Genomic DNA, 14,057 nt, shown 5'->3' with positions numbered 1-14,057 from the left:
CTTCTTAAACGATATGTTAGATGCTGTAAAAATATAAGGGAACAGAGAAAAACATTTTCAATGTAACTAAACAAAAAAACCAGTTGCAAATGCATATTTGGTGATTAATGATTATATCGTCTACTTTTAAAGATAGAAGAATATAAAAAAAGCTCAAAATTTTAAAAAGCATATCGCTTCAATTCGTTTTTAATACAAGGCCAGCCATTTCGATCACGTGTATATAACTATATTATCTGCTACATTTCACGTCTCGTACTTAGTCGTGTTAATGCGTCTGTTTAATCAGCGACCGAACGCTAATAATAGTTCCTTTTTTAGCCATGAGAATTCGATCGAAGAAAAGTATTGAATTTATTCGAAAGGTGAAATAATATAATTTATGTTATTATTTTAATATAATTTTCAAAATATTTTTTTAAATTTAGATTAATTTAATTTCCTAAGTCTTAATTATATTTTTCTTAATCTTTAGATCAAATGTTGCATTTTTTATTTTCACCAAATTCACTTAAACACATTTATTTACACAAATATATTTACGAAAAATTAATTTATGGTATTCATGGTATTTATAAAAAAACAATTTAATTCTCAAAAAAATGAAGATACAAAACATAATACATTTTTTTTCGACCTTATTGAAACGCTAATACATGATATAAATGTTATTATCCATCTATTGTTAAGTATGCCATCACATAATATAGTCTGTATTCCTATATTAATTCTGACAATAATGTAGTATTAAACATAATGAACTTTTTCGTTCATCGGACTCGTTATATATATAATATTTTTCACACACATTATCAATTATGCTGCAATTCGTATTGTCTTCTTTAAAGAAAAAAATAATATAATTTATCTAAAATTGATTTGCATTTTCTACATTGCAAATTGTAAATACATAACATATTCACTTGATTTTTGAAAATAATTCAGCAGCGCAATATTAAAATTATTCAGTAAATAACATATTAACAATATGCTGACAAATTCGAACAGGATATTGAGACAGATTGACATCAATTATGTCACAATAAGCTTGTATTGTACCAACCAAAACTTGCTGACACAATTTGATAGCAAATTGTTGGCAGAAACTAAGCAGAATATATTTTATATTCAAATGGAATATATTATTTAAATATATAATTATAAAATAGCAAATTTTGTAATCAATTCTGTCATTATATTGCTATATTTCTGCCAACAAAATTTGTAGCAATTACTTTGCAAAATTTGTTTTTAACATATCTGGTAGAATACGGGCTTATTATGATACAATTGATGCCAATTAGCCTCAATATCCTATTTAAATTTATTGGCGTATTGTTAACATTTTGCTTACAGAGTAAAAATAACATGATAATTATTTCTACATAAAATTAAAATGCCTTAAAGTCACACAATTTGAAAATAAAATAAAACTACATGATAACGTAATTCATAAATTGCTAATGAAATTATTAACTTTTTAATAGTTGCTCTTTTAATAAAACTGAATACAAACATCTCTATAATAAAGTTGAGTCAAAATATATCTTTGTCTCAAATTAATAAAAAACAAATAACTCAGTCTATAATTTTGAATACGTGAAGAAAACGATGTAAATTGTTACATAAAAATATTACATACACGCTCGACAACTATAGATGGACAAAATGTGATATAGTACATATATTTTCTTTTACACTCACACTTTCAGGTAAGGCACTGCCTTTAGTTCAAGAACGTAATCACATATTGTGTAAATATTGATCTCTCCTGTATATATTTTTGAAATAAATCTTACCTTGCACGTTTACGTTTACAGTATGAATCCACTCATTTGATCGGAGATCATTAGATTCGACGCAAGAAATACTACACATTTTCTTAAAATCCTTTTTAATATGTCTTAGCATATCTATATATATTTGCATTAGATATTTAATCCATCACGTTAGATTAATCATCACTTTATGCCAATGATCATATAAATCGTACACCAATCATTATTCATTATTATTAAAAATCATTGATGTGTGTTACTATATATTCCTATCTGATGAATTTATGAAACTGATAAGAAACTTAAATCTTAGCTCGCATCTGTTACCGCACTATTTATGCGGTCAAACATGGTTTGACACTATTTTTAATTTCCATTTACTTATTTGATTTCGCTCTGATATTAGCACATCCATGAATGAATGTTAACAAGATTAATATTTAATGCTCAAGACTTTGCTCATACTTACAAAGTCGCATTCCTTTCTCCGTACATTAGTTCCATCCAAATTCTATGTCTTCGATTTTTATATTCAATCCTTCGAATGTCGTATCAATGCCAGGATCATCAAAACTTTCGTCCAAATCAATCTTCTGTAATTGAAATTTTTAATAAATGAATTTAAAAAACCTTTTTTTTCGCTAATAATTATCTAGAATAGATTTATCGTAAAAATATACCAAGTTTTTATACAAACCTGTAATGCAGCGATTTGCGAAGGATCGCCTACCAACAAAATTTGTGGTTCTTTCTCGTTCGCGTCATCGATCATTTTAGAAATCTGGTGGATCTGTTTGTCTTTCGCTAGCAGCTTATGCTAAATTTAAGATCTATTAGTTGCATAATCATATCGGACTGCACAAACATATATAATTAATAAATTAGATTTTACATTATACTTACGTTTTCTTTTACGGTCTTCTTTTTGTTTTTATTTTGACTAGAGGATTCAAGAGAGTCTTGCAAAAATGTATCGGCACCATCGTCACTATCGACCAAGGCATGAACTGTTCTCTTGTGCATCACCAACGTGCTACTCTGACGATATTTCCTGGAGCATAGTGTGCATTCGAATGGTCGTTGTGGTGTATGTACCTACGAAGACAAAAATATCTAGAGATAACATGCAAGATTCTTGGAGTATTGTATTCTAGAATATTGTACTCTTATTAATAACTGATTAATAATTGATATAAAATGCTTACAAGATGATGTTTATATAGACTAGAATATTCGGTAAACCTTCTACCACAGTTTTCTATGGAACAAACGTAGGGCTTTTCGCCTGAATGTATGCGTATGTGATTCTTATAGTTTGTCGCACTAGCAAATGCTTTACCACACGTCGGTTGCGTACATTTATACGGTCGCTCGCCAGTGTGCGTCCTTACATGAACCTGATAAGCATAAAATCTTTATTTAACCTTTATTTCCGCAATAAAATATTTTAACAAGTATCGTACATTGAGCATCCCGTACCTTCCTAATATTACTTGTAGTGAACGATCGGCCACAACCGTTAAATGGACATACGAAGGGACGTTCTCCCGTGTGAGTTCTCACGTGTTTTAACAAATCGCCCGACGTCTTGAAGCTTTTATTACACGTTCCATTCGTGCATTTGTACGGTTTCTCGCCCGTATGCGTCCGTAAATGCGCTTTCAGACTGTAACCGGTTGAAAAGCTCTTTTTGCACTTTGGATGAGTACATCTGTATGGTCTCTGACCAGTATGCGAACGTTCGTGGACCTACAGAAAAAAAAATTAAAAATACTGCATTTAGTAAATCTAATTGAAAATATTTAAGGCCGGTATTCATAGTCAGATCTTATATTCAAGACCGTCTTAAGTACAGTCTTAAGAAGTTACGAACCAATCAGAAGAGCCGCATTAGCGTCTTAAGACATTACTTAAGACAATCTTGAAATAAGAACTGACTATGAATACCGCTTTAAATGAGATCTTTCAATTCATTATTTACAAGTATTCGTACTGAAAAATTGATTACCTTGAGATGATGGGGCGTGCTGTAAACCTTTGAACATCCTTCCCTAGGACAAGGATACCTAACTTTTACATCGGATATCTTGTTGATTAAAATCTTGGGATCTTTTTTCTTTAACTTTCCGTCTTCAATTTCCCATAAATTTTCATCTACATCCACATGGCCAGCCACCATGTACGCAGTGCCATTGATAAATTCTACTTGTGAATACGTATTTTCTACATTTTCAGTGGCAGTGTCTTCAGCTTGTACAAACGTAGCTGGATCTAATTCCAGTTGAAGAGCCTTTCCATCGCCAAATTCCGACAAATCTCGTAGCAAAATAGTATCTCCATTTTCAAGTGTTTGTAGTGTTTGTGTCTTGAAATCTGGATCTGTAAATGTACAAATTCATTATAGATATACCATGAAACAAATAGAACGTCCAAATAGCTATATTTTTTCAAATGCAAATTGTTTTGAAAGGAATAACTCTTTTGTATTATCTGTAATATTCAAGTATATTAAAAACAGTTGAATTCAAATGGCTACTAACCAATGTCACCAAGATTATTCGTAACAAAAGCTTGAGTCCCATCAGGCAATGTAATTGTAGTCACCATTGTACCAAGCAACTGGTCGTCCAATATAAGCTCCTGTACCTGGCTAGTGTCCTTTCCAGTGCTATCGTTGATCATAACCGAAAGACATTCCAGAATATCTACAGGATTAGCCTAAAAGTAAATCATATATTATATTAAATGCAGATATGGAAAAAGGTTAAGAACAAAAAATCAATAAGACTAATTATTGGACAAACAAACAATTTTATTATACAAAATCAAATATTCATTAAATTATTTTATTAATAAAAGATGATATGAAACGATTCGTATAAAAATGTTCTACATGACGTTATCATTGTTATCAATTTCCATATACCTCAGACTCTTGCAAGATCATCTCCTCTTCCTCTTCCTCCTCCTGATTCGCGGTGCAGTTCGGAGAATCCGCACTTTGCTCCGACATAATCCCCTACAATTATGACCCAGCTGCAAACAGAGAATATTTTTCACTAACAGATGTTAATGATGCTGGACAAGGAGACATTCCGTCCGCGATTTTCGTTTCTCCCTTCGAGATGCTTTGTATGCCGAGCAGCGAGGATCGCGTGGTACCTTTACCGCGGAAATCGCGATCAAACAAACGGATCTTCCATTTTTCGCGATAAGCGATGATAACAACGACCGACCGGCTCAGTGACGGTTAACAATCCGTCGTCGCCGGCGCCGTGATCAACGGCCCGAGGAGACGTCGAGACGTGCGGCGTCGGCAAGCGTCGCTTCCTAAACGCGTCGTGGACGGATAAGCAGAACCGCGTCCTGCTTCGACGTGCCTCGCCATCCTCGCGCACGGTTGTCTCGTGAGTGGAGACAGGCCGATACATCGCAAGGCGGCGCGACATGACGAGGACTCGTTGCGACGAGGGACGAGGCGTCATCGCGACTCCACGCCAACATAACATGACATGACATAACTAATTGAACATAGTGCGACGCAATCCGCACGCTCGTTCGCACGCGGTGAATTGAATTTTCGCCGGTTCCCCGTACGCCAAGCACGCCACAAAGAATCTTGGGAAATATTACCCATAAACTCGGCCGCCCGCGAAATCCTCTGGCGACTAGCGCGCGACGGACCGGAACTCCGGTGACGGTTATCTCACCATGTTGGCGTACGCGCGCTTCGATTCGAACGTTTAAACGTTTGCGTCGTTTGCGAGTGACACCGCTCCGGTTTTCAAACTGTCTTTTTAAAAACCGACGATAGAATGAGGAGTTAAAGGTGGCGTTTATATTCACGATCGTCTTCAATGCAAATGTCCATATATATAACATTTTTTCCCGGAGTTGAACAGAAAATTAACTATTTATTGTTGTGGAGAAAATTAATTCTTTATTATTATTGCTAAATCGTTAGTTTAATAAAAGATAATATGAACCTTAATAGCATAATTATTGGCACAATATTGTCCAAATATTGGTCCAATATTATCTCCAACGTTTAATCAATATATCGCCAATAAATTAATTGCTACTAAGAATCTTCTATATGATCGACATAAAATATGTTCTACATATGATATATTCAGACTCGAGTTAAGTTATATATGCAGTCATTTCTTTAACTGAATGGAATCTTAATACTAATTAAAATCGAACTTAAGTATAAAATCGGATTAAGAATATCGTCCTATAAGACCAATCGTTCGCTAATCATCAGAGGACTTGGCAAAAATTAATGCATGGGGACCCCCAACTCAATGTCAATAATTAATTCGCATTTTACAATAATCTTATATTATAGGTACAATCAATTAACGTTTATGGATTGTTGATTACAATTGAATCATATATGCGCGGAAGTCGGATATACAATGTGTAGTGATAGTATCTTGACAATTTAACATGCTCTAATTCGCTTAAGAAATATACGCAACACTGGCATTTTTCGGCGATCTTTAACTCGCTTCCCGTTTCACGCTGTATAAAGCATCATATATTATATAGCAAGACGCTAGTTGCAATTTTATAGATTTCGACTACTAAACTTAATTAGATTATTTAGGGCCATCATACACAAAATTACATAAATAAAGCATATGGCCTTTAAACCAATGAGCATCTTATGTAAATTGACCGGAATCGCCGTTATTTCATCGGCGAGAGCCATGAAATCAGAAGAAGAAAATCTTATGTAAATCAATGGCATCTTTATGTCAAATGCTTGGTCTAGGGGCCTTATGCTATGGTTATGCAACTATGCCATGTCATTTTGTGTGTGATGGCCCTTACTCAGCAAAAAGAAAAGTATGAAGAAAAAATTATATAACTTCCTGTTTCCAATCCAATCTTTCTTTCAATCCGTCCATTATAAAATGAATTATATTCTAGCTATGTTAACAAAACAATACAGGTTTGCTCGATAATTTAATCGCCGATTAAGTTAATTATATATATATATAAAGTTCGATTAATAATATAAATCTATAAAACCTACTCTACAATGTGTGTTCTTTCTGCTTCTTGCTGCTGGCTTTTTACCATTTATTACGTCTTGCCTTTTCGATTCTTATTTTATTTCTTCGTTTTTCGAGATAAAAGTTAAATTTCGGAAGAAACAATTAAAACGTGAATGTTGATAAAACGGTCGCAACTAGAGAAAAGAGCAAGAGATAAAAGTCTGTAGATTAAGTTTAAATGTTGTTCAGAGTGAAATGAGAATAAGCCACCCGGGAAAAAATGTTTTATATATAATTATATAAAATTATATAAAAATATATATAATTTTATATATTTGTATATAAATAGATATATTTTATACATAATTATGTATAAAATATATCTATTTATATACAAATATATAAAATTATATATAACTATATATAAAATATTTATGCCCAGGCAGTATTTCGTAGCGCAACAGGTGGAAGAGAAGCGGATGTAATATAACTGATTATTACTTATTCGTTATGTTAATTCTTTCTTTGTAATTATAAATATAACTTCTCTTGTTTAGGGGAAGTCATAAAATTTTTGAAAATATTTTTTCCCGAAAGATTACTTTCCATTTACTTATATATATGATCTTATTCGACAGGCCCGTCTCTCCTCTGGATCGATTCGATCGTCGGTTCGGCCGCGCAACTCGTGACCGCGGGAACGAAGAATACGGCGTGTTCGCGGACGACGTCTGTTTCACAAGCGTACTAATTTGATCCACGAGCCGTGCGTTCCCGAGGCAAGATGAAAGTACCTCGACGGTGATCCCTTGCGAAGTTAGAATCCTTATTACCTCGGGAACCTCCGCGGTGCCTCGAGAGTCACACGCAAGTGGGGTACACGTGCATGTGTATCGCGGATGGCGAGAAGGGGGATGCTGAAATTCATGCACGGGCCGGCGGTCACCGACGTTCTCCACACCGCGACCTGGATCAGTTCCTATTACCGCATCCACAAGGCGTCTTGAGAAAATCCGGCTGGATCCTAGAGTCCCCGCGAATCCATAAGAGAAATCCTTCTCGCCGCAGTGACTGTGATCCGATCCATACGTGCGGGTGTGCGACGTGCTCGTCTCATCGGGATCCTGCTAGGGATCGATACTCGACGATGACAACGGTGGGTGAAGTGATGAACCTGTGTCCTCTCGCAGAATTCCTTCACCGTTCACTTGTGATTACAGGCACCGGCGTTCAATTTGAGAAAATCTTAAAGAATTTTAATCCCTTTACCCCTATATTCACTTGGATGCACGTTATTGAAAGATCGTGACGAACGATGCTCACGATTAAATTAATTTGGCAGCTAACTTCATCGTGTGTATCTTCGCGGTAATTAAGAATATTATGAAAATTATAGAATTTTCTAATTCCAGAAACGTTCAGATCCGATTTTTCATTTTCTGATTAACTTTAATTATTAGATTTAACTTGATGATGTAAAAACTGTATTGTTCTAGAGATGATTTCAATCAGAACTTATTAATCTCTAAACTGATGATTTTGTGATAAAAAGTAACTTTTAAAGTTTTTTTTTTATCATTATAAAACCATCAATTTATAATGATTAATCATAGTTAAGAAAACACGAGTTTTATATTATCATCAAATTAAGTAAATTTAAGTCTAAATTTACTTAAATTGGTGTTTCACCAAGTGAAACAGATTGAAAAGCCAGGCCTTAGAATAGATTCAGATGTGGAATTTGTATTTTGATATTTAATTTAATATTAAAATTTGAAATTTCAGTGAATCAGTTATTAGTTATAAAATGCACCAAATATATTTTTATAAAGGCTTAAAAAAATGGAAATTTGAAAAAAAAGAAACGTTTCGAATAATTTAATTTTCACAGAATTTTTTCTATGATGTTGTATAATATCCAAATTAATGATAAATTCTCGATTTTTTACTAGTTTCATACAATTTTTAATATTTATAAGAATCGAAAACGATTTAGTGTCGAAACCTAGAAAATCATAGAATAGAATATTTTATTCGCTTCAGCGTATACAAGCCAAGAAGGGGACTTGGTTTACAATAGAAAATCATAAATATCTTTAATATAAAAATATGTTTATCTCATAATTTATAGAGAAAAAGTGAATAGAAGATGATGAAGTTGCATAAGCGACTTATCTATTTTGATTTTTACTTAAAGATAGGAAGGAACATAAATTAGTTTCACAACAATGTTCCTTTGACAGAAGAAACTTTATTGTAAAGCTAATTTGTTCCATCACTTTCTGAGACGCTATAATTACGATTCGAATCGAGTAAGTACAGTCCCACGCGATAAATTAATTTATCTACGGATTTAATGTATCATTAGAAAGGTAGACATGGGTAAGCAGGCGTATTATATATACAGATTTATAAATTCTTATGCATGCGTGTGCGCGTGAATCAATGTAATTGCTTCATTGCAACTCGCTGTTACTTAATCAAATCGTGGTGTACATCACGAGAATGAGATCGCTCTCAGTTTACAGCAATACATATATTTTTTTCCCATTCATATGTGCTGTGAGTCAATACTCTTACTAATCAGACTACATTGTGTAAAAGTAAATTAGGTTGCAAACTAATTGCAATGTCTCCATCTGAGTTTGAAACGTTTTGTACTCGATCCAACATTTATAGACTATAAATCACTTTTAAATAATGTATGAAACATTTAGAAAGAACGACATACACATATCAAGGAGGTTATAATAGAAAATTATATTATGCAAAAATAAATTAAATTCCAAACTAACTTGTGTTGACTCAAATTTAAAACATTTGTTCTCGATTCCATTGTCTACTCGGGAAAAAATGTTATATAATGGACATATTATATATATAATTATAAAGTATGTCAATTTTATATGTAATTATAAATAATTGTATATAAGTTTATAATTATATATAATTATGTATAATAATATATCAAACACTTTTTCCTGGGTATATAGATATAATTGCTTAATAATGAAACGTTAATAAATAATGAAATACGTATCAAGAAGTTATAACAGACAATATAAAATTATACGATGTACAAATTTCTTTTCATTTAATAAATTAATTTACTTTTGTGTAACGTTCTATTAAAAATGTGTATCATGAGAAATTTTTCAATTTTTAATTGTGTATTATGAGCTTTCTTTCTCGCGAGAGAGACTTCATGCCCTTTCGAAGCTCGACCTTTTCGCAAATTCCATTGTCGAAGAGTAGTCATCAGATCTCCGATCGATCATCTATCAATGTATGTAGAAATACTACTTATGCACATGAAGTTTCCGCACTGTTTATCTCAAATGTCGGATTCAATAGCGCCCGAATGTACTTCCAAGTGAAGGTAAGCGGAAAGGAAGGCGAAAGGGTGAGTTTTGATACGCACTGCCGAGCATGTGTGTGTTTTAATCCGAATCTCCTCGAGGGCTATAAGCTCAGCGCGCATACACACGTTTTGTTAAAAGGCGTAGGTGTGCTCACTTAAGGCGATGTAGGAATATCGATGGCATGCGGAGATATAATGTAACTTTCGCGGTCGTGAAGAATATTGCCTTTCAAAGCGCAATGTTGCTGATTCCAATCCTGCTGGGAAAAGTCTGTCTTGTAATGCTCGCATAGGGAGGGCACCGTTCCGCAAGCAGGTCGTAGAAATGATGTAACGTGTTACGACGTTTACGTCAAGAGTTTATGTTATAATAAATTACTCCCGATTACTTTAGAGAATCTAGAAGCAAGAATAATAAGTTAGAAATTGATAGCTATGAAATTGTTAAGGAGTAATAAGATGCATTCTTAAAATTTTTCTGTACGTTATATCTGGATAAGAGTTGATATTTTATACGATAAGAGCTAAAAAATATATTGAAAAATAAAAAATATTTCAGATTTTTAAGGCCGATTTAATTCTTCATAAATAAATATAATCATGACAAGATCATAAAAGATAAATATGATCATAGAAGATGGTATAAAAATGTGACAATTAATAGAATATTGACGGATCAACGTTATTACTAGGGATGCACCGGATATCCGAAAAGTATTCGGTATCCGGTATTATTCGGCACTTTTTTTACTATCCGACCAGATAGCCGGATATCACTATTATCCGAGGAGGTATCCGGTTGAAATTTGATATCATTAAATTGTTGATTTTTTCTTATACAAATGTTCTAGAAATAAGTATGCATATTCATAATGCTATAATATCTTATACGTTGTCGCAAAATTACATCTTTTTCTCTATAGGCTTTTTTTTAGAAGACATTTTCTCGGAACCTCTCCGGTGTCGAATATCCGACTCGAAGAAATTGCTTTCTTGGATATCCGATGTTACATTCTGCCCGGATATCCGATATTCGGTATCCGGTAATTTTACGATTCGGTGAATCGCTAGTTATTATGCATCTCATTTTTTTAATTAAGTTGTTGCGCATAAAACATTTTATTAGCGTGTAATAATGATTTTTAAAAAGTTAATGGTAAAGAAGACCCATAAAAAGCTCTATAAAATACGAACTTTCTAAATCGAGGACTACAACGATGTACAACGATGTAATTAATAATAATTCTTTTGATGGTACGGATGACTGCGATATACACATCTTTGCTATTCACACATTTTTATATAAATTCAATAAATATTACTCTCTCACAAGTTTTAGTTCGAAGATTGATTTCTTCTTGCAGATTACAAGACGACAATTATATAATTTCTTCCTATGCTATTGCATAATGAATTCTATATATGCATCTGCATAGAACGATTTTTAGAAACGTTAATCCACCTTGACACATTTCTGTGATACGTTTCGTGTACAGTCCATTTTCTGCATTGTGATTCATCAAAAAAGAGATTTATCTGTCGTCGACGTATATATAGCGATTGCGAAGTACTCGCCCCAAGTTGTTTCACAAAACATAACTCCTTGCTTAAAGTCTCAATTAAATTTGGAGTAAATTTTTTTCTTGTAATGCAAGACGGCATAATACAATAATTATTAAATATTATAATATTTTACAAGTTGAATAATACAAACAACCGTGTTACTAATAAATATTATAATATTTTACAAGTTGAATAATACAAACAATCGTGCTAATAATAAAAACAAATTGAACCTCGGTTAAGAGTTAACCGCGAATTGTGGAACTGGGCATAACTCGTATTAGAATTAATAAACCATATGAATAGTTTTATCGTTGCCGTTAGCTACTTTATTTTTCTTAGCAAACAAATCTCTATGAAATTGTATACGCGCATACATCAGGTGATATCTTTGAAACCCGAGTGTGTAATATAATATATTCTTACTAAGAAAACTTTCTGTGATAGCTATTTGAGTTTCATATGTATGTATATTGAGTTTCAGTAACCGTACATTGTAAAATAATATAATTTTTTGAGTTATTGAGAAACTCACGGATATATATGTAATATGTTTTGTAACACAGAGATATTCCAACGAAATTTAATTCACGCATCTTACTTTAACAAAAGTTCGAAATTTTTTCTGAGGAGAAATCGACTCCAAAGTTATAGCTATAAAATATGCTCTAGAATTTCTAAATCATCTTTTTCTCATGTTTTTTTTTCGTGAATATCCGGCTCTGATGACAAGATACATCATTAATTATAAAATAAACTACTATTTTGATTTTAGACAGTGCAGGTGTTGGTGCTTCTCACGGTGACTGTGGTCAGTTCCTTACCGCTCGCCAATGTGCACGTGAAATTCGTGTCACCACCTAATGTATACGAGCATAGCGTTACAACAGACGGTTAGCTTCTGATTACGTCATAATATTTTATATTAACAAATTGAGATGCTTTAACTCATTCGCTTTCGTATTTAGGAGATCGAACGGTAGCCCAAAAATCGTTTATATCGATCGGCCGACGAAACGTAGCCAAGCATTCTAATGATCTCGGTAAGTATTTTATTTCTATACTTGTATACAATTATTTTAGTGTAATTAATTAGGAGTACTAGTCAGAATTAACCCTAATCGGTATTCGCTTCGAAATTTTCTTAATTGCATGTATTTGCGGGTCTAGTGCACTTTAAATTAATGTATCTTTACTCAAAGTATAAAGTAATTGAAGTTTAAGCAATTGATCAAGATATAATTGAACGATTTATTCCATTTTAAAGATTAAAATTTGAGGAATAATAAGCATATGTAACTATAAAGTTGTAAAAAACATTTGTTATAAATAATTTTGCAGAACGTACTTGAAGAAAATATCCAAGTCTTTTTATTGGATCCGCAAACATCGATTAGAGCTAATAATATATCTTTTAAACGACATCAGTGATAATAATTTATATCTGTGGTTCATTTTTACAGATTATAATTATAGGACGAGTTTCGGACAAAATCACTTACAGCAGGTGATACAGAGTACAGGAGACGCTGAATCTCTGTGGCCAATTGGGGTTTTTCTGCCACCAACTGACATTAATGATCTTGGATATAGCTGGCAGGAGGTATCGCAACGCTTCCCCGATTTCTACAAATCACAGCGTAAGACCATCTTTTTTCAGAGATTTGCTGACTATAATACAAAGTGGTCTACATCCGCTTTTTAATTAATGCTTTCTAGTCTACTTTTACGCTTTGGATAAATGACACCCTAATTTGCCATCTTCTTTTATGTGTGTATGTATAATAATGTGTATCGTTTCGTTTTCATGTAATTTTGATTCATTCTAATTGTAGAACGAGATCCATATTTATTGACCGGCCATGAAGCAATATTGGCAGTTAAATACCTCTACGGATTGGGTGAACTTTTCTTCGACAATTATCCTCATGTAAGAGCGTTACTGCGAAATCAGGAAGAGAGGAGACTGAATGGTTTGCATGGACACATTTTGGGCAGTATAAATCCTAGGTCTCCATTTCACAAGAAAGATAGAAAGGGACAACTAATCTAAAAATAATTTACGTTTAATATTGTTGGGCACAAAAATTCGAACATGAGCTAAATTTTGCAGTACGTAATATTTTTTTATTACAATTTCCAGAATTTCATGGACATACTATAACAAAATGTAACTAATTAGAAACTAATGTGTATTTTCGGAGGGAACAGAAATGATATATTCAAGATTATATTTTAAAATAATAATTAATAATAATATAATTATAGAATATCCCACCAGTGCTGCATCAACGCTTAATGGCAGATTTTTGTACATTTTTCTCAAATTGACTCCAAATTAACCAAATT

The 14,057-nt window shown here is 32.9% G+C and overlaps 2 protein-coding genes across 4 annotated transcripts; one reads left to right on the top strand and one right to left on the bottom strand.

Annotated features, from left to right (window-relative positions):
* Positions 1-1,616: 1,616 nt before the first annotated feature.
* LOC108759750 (zinc finger protein 76) lies at positions 1,617-5,490 on the bottom strand. 3 transcript variants are annotated; one of them, XM_018505348.1, is made up of 9 exons: positions 5,412-5,490; positions 4,705-4,814; positions 4,319-4,496; positions 3,787-4,157; positions 3,258-3,527; positions 2,984-3,175; positions 2,682-2,873; positions 2,476-2,595; positions 1,617-2,371 (listed from the first exon to the last, which is right to left on the bottom strand). In XM_018505348.1, the coding sequence occupies exons 2-9, from the start codon at positions 4,789-4,791 to the stop codon at positions 2,273-2,275; spliced, it is 1,509 nt and encodes a 502-aa protein (XP_018360850.1). In that variant the 5' UTR covers positions 4,792-4,814; positions 5,412-5,490; the 3' UTR covers positions 1,617-2,272. The 3 variants fall into 3 exon arrangements, with proteins under 3 accessions (XP_018360850.1, XP_018360853.1, XP_018360852.1); XM_018505351.1 differs by lacking the exon at positions 5,412-5,490 and adding an exon at positions 5,301-5,386; XM_018505350.1 differs by lacking the exon at positions 5,412-5,490 and having other exon boundaries at positions 4,705-5,386.
* On the top strand, positions 4,456-13,780 carry LOC108759751 (uncharacterized). The gene is made up of 6 exons (XM_018505352.1): positions 4,456-4,502; positions 7,423-7,940; positions 12,484-12,601; positions 12,677-12,751; positions 13,172-13,348; positions 13,544-13,780. Exons 2-6 carry the CDS (start codon positions 7,671-7,673, stop codon positions 13,759-13,761), a joined length of 858 nt encoding a protein of 285 aa, XP_018360854.1. The 5' UTR covers positions 4,456-4,502; positions 7,423-7,670; the 3' UTR covers positions 13,762-13,780.
* The last annotated feature ends 277 nt before the right edge of the window (positions 13,781-14,057 follow it).

This window comes from Trachymyrmex cornetzi, unplaced genomic scaffold (assembly GCF_001594075.2).
Source record: "Trachymyrmex cornetzi isolate Tcor2-1 unplaced genomic scaffold, Tcor1.1 scaffold204, whole genome shotgun sequence".
NCBI lineage: Eukaryota > Metazoa > Arthropoda > Insecta > Hymenoptera > Formicidae > Trachymyrmex > Trachymyrmex cornetzi.
This window is presented reverse-complemented; position numbering and strand designations above follow the sequence as displayed.

What these genes read in the sequence shown, in the direction of transcription:
- LOC108759750 (XM_018505348.1), bottom strand. Translation starts at nt 4,791, where the DNA reads ATGTCGGAGCAAAGTGCGGATTCTCCGAACTGCACCGCGAATCAGGAG. An exon ending in GCACGCCCCATCATCTCAAG is followed by an intron (nt 3,528 to 3,786) that starts GTAATCAATTTT and finishes TTTTTTCTGTAG; the next exon opens with GTCCACGAACGTTCGCATAC. An exon ending in AGAAGACCGTAAAAGAAAAC is followed by an intron (nt 2,596 to 2,681) that starts GTAAGTATAATG and finishes TCTTAAATTTAG; the next exon opens with CATAAGCTGCTAGCGAAAGA.
- LOC108759751 (XM_018505352.1), top strand. Translation starts at nt 7,671, where the DNA reads ATGTGTATCGCGGATGGCGAGAAGGGGGATGCTGAAATTCATGCACGG. An exon ending in GCATAGCGTTACAACAGACG is followed by an intron (nt 12,602 to 12,676) that starts GTTAGCTTCTGA and finishes TTTCGTATTTAG; the next exon opens with GAGATCGAACGGTAGCCCAA. An exon ending in CGATTTCTACAAATCACAGC is followed by an intron (nt 13,349 to 13,543) that starts GTAAGACCATCT and finishes TTCTAATTGTAG; the next exon opens with AACGAGATCCATATTTATTG.